The sequence below is a fragment of the Sinocyclocheilus anshuiensis genome, unplaced genomic scaffold (genome assembly GCF_001515605.1).
Source record: "Sinocyclocheilus anshuiensis isolate Anshui unplaced genomic scaffold, SAMN03320099.WGS_v1.1 scaffold6210, whole genome shotgun sequence".
Classification (NCBI taxonomy): domain Eukaryota; kingdom Metazoa; phylum Chordata; class Actinopteri; order Cypriniformes; family Cyprinidae; genus Sinocyclocheilus; species Sinocyclocheilus anshuiensis.
Genome location: NW_015551407.1, coordinates 3,366 through 12,215, shown reverse-complemented (window position 1 = coordinate 12,215; position 8,850 = coordinate 3,366). Strand labels below are relative to the sequence as shown.

The 8,850-nt window shown below is 35.8% G+C and overlaps 2 protein-coding genes across 2 annotated transcripts in view; both read left to right on the top strand.

Annotated features, from left to right (window-relative positions):
* The first annotated feature begins 2,084 nt into the window (after window positions 1–2,084).
* On the top strand, window positions 2,085–3,161 carry atpv0e2 (ATPase H+ transporting V0 subunit e2). Its single transcript, XM_016453722.1, has 4 exons — window positions 2,085–2,230; window positions 2,394–2,441; window positions 2,702–2,806; window positions 2,868–3,161. The coding sequence occupies exons 1-3, from the start codon at window positions 2,127–2,129 to the stop codon at window positions 2,793–2,795; spliced, it is 246 nt and encodes an 81-aa protein (XP_016309208.1). The 5' UTR covers window positions 2,085–2,126; the 3' UTR covers window positions 2,796–2,806; window positions 2,868–3,161.
* A 2,117-nt stretch (window positions 3,162–5,278) lies between these two features.
* Window positions 5,279–8,850, top strand: part of hoga1 (4-hydroxy-2-oxoglutarate aldolase 1) — a gene marked incomplete at its 3' end in the record, with an annotated part of 6,612 nt that continues 3,040 nt past the window's right edge. The window contains exons 1-5 of the mRNA XM_016453721.1: window positions 5,279–5,489; window positions 5,753–5,976; window positions 6,524–6,652; window positions 6,730–6,857; window positions 7,031–7,165. Coding sequence (XP_016309207.1) covers window positions 5,458–5,489; window positions 5,753–5,976; window positions 6,524–6,652; window positions 6,730–6,857; window positions 7,031–7,165 — 648 coding nt within the window. The remainder of the gene's footprint in view (window positions 5,490–5,752; window positions 5,977–6,523; window positions 6,653–6,729; window positions 6,858–7,030; window positions 7,166–8,850) is intronic.

Genomic DNA, 8,850 nt, shown 5'->3' with positions numbered 1-8,850 from the left:
AGTCTTTGGTTCTTTTAATTGTGATGATTTTGGCTCACATTTAACAAAAACCCACCAATTCACTATCTCAACAACAAGATGAGAAGTGTGAACATTTTACTAGCCAGACATATTCATGATCATACAGTAGGGTAATCCTGTGTTCAATGGTAAACAAACAAACCAAAACCTATTATAAGGCTGTAAAAGCTTTTAACTGGTCACATGTGAATTAGGCCTAGCACACTGTTATACTGTTAAAGATCGCTTGATCTGGAAAGCATTGTCTGTGTACAAACATCTGACAGACGTCTGTAATATGTCAGTTTTACATACATCCTAAACCATAAACATCTTAAAGACATCTAATAAATGTCTATTTGACATCTGATAGGAAACGTCCAATAGACGCATTGCAGATGAGCAAACACTCTAAAAAATATGTCTTGCAGTTGTCAAAAAGACGTCTCCATGATGTACGTGTACTATATAGTTAAGACGGACAATTGTTCAGCGGGTTATAGATTAGAATTGGGTGTAACAATGCCGGTGATCTTTGGATGAACTATGTGAAGTTGAAAAAATGGGGTAATCAAGACCTCTTTCACTTTTACGCTAGAATGAACTTAAATGATTGTTCTGAAGATGACGAACAAAGCTTTTATTTACTCATATTTTTAACAAAGTTTACATTCTGCAAGTATTACAACAAAAGATTTTATGGTTGTTTTAACCGTAGTAAAATTGTACATTGACAATATTGGAGACTCTGAATTTTGGGCTCCCCCAGGAACACATACAGTTGAAGTCAAACATTTACATACACCTTGCAGAATCTGCTAAATATGAACCATTTTACTAAAATAAGGGGGGAGATAACTTTTTAACAGAATGAAGATGTGTACATTTTTCTTATTTTGCCTAAATATCTTCTTTTTTTCATTTAGTACTGGCCTTCAGAAGCTACAGAAGATACTTTCATGTGTCCCAGAAAACAAAATAAGTAACATTTACCCTGATCTTCAAATTCAGAAAGTTTTCACCCCCTGGCTCTTAATGCGTGGTTTTTCCTTCTGGAGCATTTTTATAAATTCATCTATTATTTTCTCTTGTGGACTATATGCAAACATCTTTTATGTGAAATATCGTATTCAGGTCAGTACTAAGTAAACAATAACATGCATTTTGTATGATCCCTCTTATTCTGGTCAAATTATTAACATTGTGCAGATTCTGCAAGGTGTATGTAAACGTTTGACTTCAACAGTATGTAATGAGGAGCAGGAAAATTACCTAAAGTAATTAGCACAACTTTTGCACTTCTTTTGTAATTTTACATAAATACACATGTTATGTTATTTTATTCTGGGGAAATGAATATTTTCATGAATAGTCCAGTAGATGGATGCAGTGATCCACTCATGCTGCTCACTATAGACCAGCTGTTCACATGCAGAGCCCCAAGACGAATTACATTGACATGTTCAAGTTATGCTAAAATAACTTATAACATAAAGAAGAAAGATACAATTATAAACTATATAAAACAGGATAAATACACTTAAAAAGATATGAATCATAATGCTCAACAATAGGCTAGTTGTTTTTTATTGAGGACCAACTTTCTGGAATCACAAAATTAATCACAGTAAATTGGTTTAAAACAAACTGCTTTAACATAATTACAGCAGAATTAGTAGTGGAAGTATCTTATCAATAATTACAGGTTTTCATTAGAAATAATCCATTGCTTAAATAGTAACTGATGACCGATGAAGATATTTAGAATTCATATTCAACTAATTTTATTTATTTATTGACATCCATGTCAAGACACAAACGTATATAGTGGTTGCAGTTTAAGATATAATAGATGTATTATTGCGTCAATGTAACGAGAAGGGGCTCGGTTTGAGTGACAGCTCCATTCGACCAATAGCGAAGAGACTCAGAATAGCAACGGTCCAATCAGGAGCAGGTGGGCGTGAGCGACGGATTAGCGAGAGATCGCGCTGGAACGCTGATAACGCTGATATCTTCATATTATACTGTCTAGAATAACGCACAAGTGTCGCAATGGTGTCGCCTTTACCGATAACGCTGATATCTTCATATTATACTGTCTAGAATAACGCACAAGTGTCGCAATGGTGTCGCACTCGCTGGCTTTACCGATGATCTGTTTCACCACGCTGTGGGGTCTGGTCGGGGTTGTGGCCCCGTTTTTTGTACCGAAAGGACCAAACAGAGGGTGAGGACTGATGCTGGAATAAAGGCCAAGCGATTCATGCATTCATCGATCTTTAAACGCATCCGTTCGTACAGCCTGCAGCCTGTGTCGTTTAAATGTTATTGCAATGTTATTCCGTGTTGCATTAGCGTTTATTTTACTGTTCAATGTTCAATTATTACAGGGTAATCATAACCAGTTTGGTGCTGACCGCTGTTTGCTGCTATTTATTGTGAGTATAATTAAACATTTTGGGAAATACTGCAGCATACATTGCAAATACTCCATTTTATTATTCATGTTTTGGGTAATTGGAATAAAAAATAAACCATGCATGCTCATACAGGATATCACCTTTACAAATTCGCTGTTTACAATGTTTACAGTGCATTTTTGCTGTAATTTGTTTGTTGATGCTATAAATCACGTAAATGTATGAAGTAGTACAGAGTTTATTTGGAATATTCACTACTGTATTCATATCCATTACAGCTGGTTAGTAGCGATACTGGCTCAAGCAAATCCTCTATTTGGACCTCAGCTTAAAAATGAGACCATATGGTATCTGCGCTACTTCTGGGAGTAGATGGAGGTAAACTGGTGTTCATATCAGATTATTTAATGAAAACTGGATTTATGAGGATTCCATAATGATTGAGATGTCTATATCTCATCGGGCTTTTTTCTTTTAAATGTCACTATTATAATCAGTAATACCCACAAAATAGTGAAGGATCGACTCCAAGAGAACAACATTTGTGATGAAACAAGCTGCAACATTACACACATTTTTTCAATTACAAAAAGAATGATTCAACTTTTGTTTAAACAAATATGTTACTTAACAGAATGCAACATAATGAATAGAAGATTTGGAAATAGTATACAGCAGTGAATCTCAACCTTTTGGCGTACCGGACCCCCGTCCAATTCAGAACCATCCTCAAGGACCCCCAGAACAAAATCGACTCATCTATGTATCATTTGTATCTTTGTGAGGACCAAATGCAGTCAAGTATAATTCAAGTTAGCTGACTTGTCCAGTATTTGGCCATATCACCAGCTATATTGGATTTTTCTTTCATGGGAACATGTCATGTCACAAAAATTCATACTTTATACGGACCCCCTGGCCTTACATCAAGGACCACTAGGGGTCCACGGACCCCTGGTTGAGAAACACTGGTATACAGGATAGTATTCTAAAAATATACAAAGAAATGTTATAGTGATATTCTTGTGATCTTTAAAGAATTGTAAGAACATCAAAGTGTGTGCTTTGGATGTCTGAGAGTTGAGTGTATGAGTAAATGGTTTTGTTTTGTTTTGCATCAATGCACAGGTTTGTTTATTTTAGTCTATTTAATATTAAGTTGTCCTCACTTGCATGTGACACTGTATCCACGTTTACCTGATGAAATTATTTTTATATTTATTATTGTTTTTATTTGTAAATGTGATTGATATTCTGTTGATGTTTTATGTCATCGTGTGAAGATTTTGAAGCTGTGTCGTACAAAATAAATCGAGTGAATCTACTGAATTTCTGTGCCAGCTATGATGGGCTGTATATAACCTCCTGCACTCTCACAGACACAATATAGGAGTTAGCGTGCATAATCTGTGAATATTTGATTTATGAGTTCATGTCAGGCCCCAGGTTTATATCAATGAGGAACCATACAACCAGAAGCAAAAGTGCATGGATAATGTCAGAAAGGTTTGCATTGGTAGGGCGGAAAAAGTGTACAGATTTTACGATTTCACGAATTAACTAAAAAACATTATCTTGGCTACAAAAGCTTCAGTTATCAATACTTTGTCAGAAAGAAGAAGCAAAAAGACCTTGACATCTGCTGATTCATCCGTATTTTGTGTGCAAGGTTGATTAATTGTGACCTGTTTGGAAGAACTGAAAAACATGTTTTAATTACGGTATATAAGTACACGCTAAACAGTTTTGTGTATTCATACCCTATAATAACTTCCCTTTTCTTTAACCAGAATTTTTTTTTAACTACAATTTTTTTATGCTATGATATACAACCACTACGGGGAATCATAATTTATGAATATCAATGCTTATGAATTAAAACATTTAGCCGACAAGTGCTGGCCCACTTTTTCAGCCTTGGTTCATGAAGTGTTCATTACAGTTATACTGTATATGACGGTGAATCATATCATCACACACTTTTATTTGAAGTAAAAAGTGTTTGAAATCAGACAAAAAGAAAAAGTCCCGTATCCATACTCCCATGAAGCATTGTGAACAGCGTATAAAAAACGGCCGTAAACATTAAACCAGGGGGTATTGCACAAAAGCAAGATAAGGGATTAAGCTGTCATTTGGACAACTTTAAAGATAATTTTCTCAATATTTAGATTGTTTTGCACCCTCAGATTCCAGATTTTCAAATAGTTGTATCTTGGCCAAATATTGTCCGATCCTAACAAACCATACATCAATGGAAAGCTTATTTATTCAACTTTCATATGATGTATACATCTCAATTTCGAAAAACTGACCCTTATAATTGGTTTTGTGGTCCATATATATATATATACACACACACACAAACTGACATAATTTTTAAATAACCAGATTTATAAGATATAGAAGTAGTTTAGGGATACCGACATCGATTTACGGTGTTCGCGGTGCTTTAAGAGTGGGCGGAGCACGGCAAAGCTCCGATTCTGTGATTGGTCGACATGTCTCTGTAGGATTATGGGTAGTGTAGTTCTTAATCAGAAATAGCGCTGTTAAACGTGCTATTAAATCATAGAACGTGGAATGACTGCTTTAGCTAAAGTATATATCATTTATAAACAACCTCCAAGCTCATGGTACATCTGTTAAATTTCGTCATTCAAAGTGAATTCCCTTAAGGAGAAAATTAAAGGGATTTTTACTCCCGCAAGCAGAATAGTGCGCTTTAAAGGAGAGCCTAACAAGTCGCGCAAGTGCTGTTGACATATCTCAAAACAATTATTTATAAAGTGACAGCACGTTTCAAGAAGGTTTCCAAGCGACGTCAGGACCGTAACTAATATTCAAAAGCTAAACTTGGGGGTCGTGGTGTTGCATGCGGACTTCAGTTCTGCTTATGCAAGAGAAAGAGAGCTGTTACACAAGCAGGTTTCTCTTCTTCAGATACAACAACAGAATAATAATAAACACTATTAATACTTCTACATTGAGTTGTGACAATACTTGTCAAGGTCTCTGACAGAGTAAGACTTCTATGCTTCTGCGAGACTGGTTGAACATCTCCAGGTATGCAAAACAAAGTTGTCTCAGCTACATGTTATATGCGTTATGTCACGGGAATCACTCATTTATTTAGACAGTTCATTTGAGATTTTTGCCTAAGAGAGGTTCGTAAACGTCTGTTTATAACAGCAAGCCTCCCCAAATGTTTTCCCAAACGTTGTCAGCATTTAGAGTTGATAAGTGTGTTGATTATTAACTGCATGGCAGCTTTAGAATATACCAGAGTTCACATTTTCCTTTAACCACATCTGTTTTATTTTCTACAGACAGATCACAACCAGCGGCATGTTTGCAATACGGAGAAGCTTCAGTCTTCTGTGCAGAGGATCAGCTGCTTCAACATGGAGAAATAAAAGTCAAAGTGCTGCGAAGAGGCTGGATATAAGGGGGATTTATCCTCCCATTGCCACTCCATTCACTCAGAGTGAAGATGTGGATTACCAAAGACTTGATGACAATCTTAAGAAGTACGGCAACTTACCTTTCAGAGGTGGGTTGTTTCATTTTTTGACAAACGCACCATACATTACCCAGATAGCACAAGTACGTCTGCAAGATGTCTGTTAAAGATCGCTTGATCTGGAAAGCATCTGCGGTGTTGTACAAACCTCTGACTTACGTCTGTAAGATGTAAGTTTTACATAAATCATAAACATCTTAAAGACATCTAATAGACATCTGATTGGAAACGTCCAATAGACGTATTGTAGAAGAGCAAACACTATAAAAAATACGTCTTGTAGACGTCAAATAGACATCTCTGTGATGTTCGTGTGCTATCAGGGAATGCAGCAGAAACCACAAAGACGTGTTATGATGAATGTAACACCTACAACATTTAATATGTGCTATATAGGCTATGTATTGTAATTTTGTGTGACCCAGCTTTATGCCGACAGTAGTTAACAGACGATAAACCTCGTGCCGTTAAGGTTAAAGTCCGCTTTTCACCTAGTGGACGTATTGAAAATGCCATCTCAATATTTTTCCTCATCCTAAAATCTATTTGTACGACTCACTGTTTATTGCACTGGCAGGTCTGGTAGTGCAGGGCTCTAATGGGGAATATCCATACCTGACACCGGAGGAGAGGGTTGAGGTGGTCAAGAGAGTCAAACAGGCGCTGCCAAAAGACAAGTTACTCATGGCTGGATCTGGCTGTGAATGTACGTCTCTCTTGGGTATTTATTTATATATGCCAGATGACATTTACACTCTAGATCACTTTTGTCTGTTCTTGTAGCCACCAGAGCCACGATCCAAATGAGCCAGCAAATGGCAGATGCCGGGGCTGACTGTTTGTTAGTGGTGACACCTTGCTTTTACCGCGGTCGAATGGATAGCCGAGCTCTTATAAACCACTACGCTAAGGTAGTCTTGAGTAATTGTATTTTGGTATTTAATCAAAGACTGTTCTCTCCATTGTGTTCAAATGGAACTGTGGACATTATGCATATCGTTGCACTCATTTGCATTTTACTTAGTTAAACTGTGGTTCACACTTTGTCTCATTCAAATGCATCATTGTTTTCCTCAATTCCAAGGTGGCAGATTCCAGTTCAGTGCCAGTTGTGTTGTACAGCGTGCCAGCAAACACGGGTCTCGACCTGCCTGTGGATGCAATAATCCAACTTTCCCAGCATCCAAATATTGTCGGCCTCAAAGACAGTGGTGGAGATGTAAGAGCTGCCATAATACATATTTAATGTAGTGATTTACATATATATATATATGAAGAGTTTATATGCAAAAACAGATTTTTTAATTTTCAAAAATCATGTTTTTATTGTGTTTTATTGTGTTAGTGTTTTTTTCTAGTTATTTTTTAGTTTAATCAAAATAACCAAACTGCAGTTTGATTAGGAATAATTGGAATGCACAATGAAAAAGCATGATTCCTGAGAATTGTTAAAAACGGAGTTATCTGTTTTTGCAAATTAAGTCTTCATATTTATATTAATGCTGTCAAATGATTAATCGCGTTCAAAATAAAAGTATTTGTTTACATAACATATGTGTGTGTACTGTGTATATTTATTATGTATGTATAAAGACACACACATACAGCATATATTTTGAAAATATTTACATGTATTTGAATGTATATACACTGAACAAAATTATAAACGCAACACTTTTGTTTGTGCCCCCATTTTTCATGAGCTGAACTCAAAGATCTAAGACTTTTTCTATGTACACAAAAGGCCTATTTCTCTCAAATATTGTTCACAAATCTGTGTTAGTGAGCACTTCTCCTTTGCCGAGATAATCCATCCACCTCACAGGTGTGGCATTCTGTGCTGAATGTAAATGAGCACCTGCTGTGTGTTCAGGGAAGGTTTATGAAGGTCACAGGATGAACATCTCACCTATTCCCGCTTGTCCGAACACCCACGACAGCCGTATGAACAGCATGACACCCCAGATATTCAGCATGCATCTCACCTGCAAACACACACACGGTCAAACTGCAGCAGAGCACATATTAAGCGTGCTAGAAAAGTGCTGATGTCAAATAACTCACCAGAACTCCTTTGATCCATCCAAATTTCACCATACCTCCGGCTTCCTTGTCTTCCAGTGGGATGATGGACTCCACATCGCCCAGCGTCGAGGTATCCGCTCCTTCTCTGTCCTCACATGTTCTGGGAATATCAAGGCCTCCATTCTGACTATAAATATGGAAGTTAAAATTAAACACTTTTGGGTCGATAACAAACCAATCTCCATCTAAAACTGCAAACTTTGTTTTAATAGGTCGTGGCCACATTGTACTAATTTGATTTACTATGAGAGAACAAATTAGTAAATCGTGTTCACAAATTAAATATAATGAGGAAATGAGTTAGTAAATAGCGAATATATATACATGCATCCAAAATAAAAGTTTTGGTTTACATAATATATGTGTGTATACTGTGTATATTTATTATGTATACATAAATACAAACACATGCATGTATATATTTAAGAAAAATATGCTGTTTACATATTAAATATGAAGAGTTTATTTGCAAAAACTGATTGAAAATTTTCAAAAATCATGTTTTTTATTATGTTATCATGTTTTTATTGTGTTTTACTGTGTTAGTTAGCTATTTATTTTTAGTTATTTTTTAGCTTAATCAAAATAACCCAACTGCAATTTGATTGATTAATTGGAATGCACAATGAAAAAGCATGATTCCTGAGAATTGTTAAAAACGGAGTTATCTGTTTTTGCAAATTAAGTCTTCATATTTATATTAATGCTGTCAAATGATTAATCGCGTTCAAAATAAAAGTATTTGTTTACATAACATATGTGTGTGTACTGTGTATATTTATTATGTATATATAAATACACACACATGCATGTATATAT

Excerpts from the sequence above, each read along its gene's own strand:
- atpv0e2 (XM_016453722.1), top strand. The coding sequence starts at position 2,127 with ATGGTGTCGCACTCGCTGGCTTTACCGATGATCTGTTTCACCACGCTG. Across the intron at positions 2,231-2,393 it reads CCGAAAGGACCAAACAGAGG|GGTAATCATAACCAGTTTGG; the intron begins GTGAGGACTGAT and ends CAATTATTACAG. Across the intron at positions 2,442-2,701 it reads GCTGTTTGCTGCTATTTATT|CTGGTTAGTAGCGATACTGG; the intron begins GTGAGTATAATT and ends TATCCATTACAG.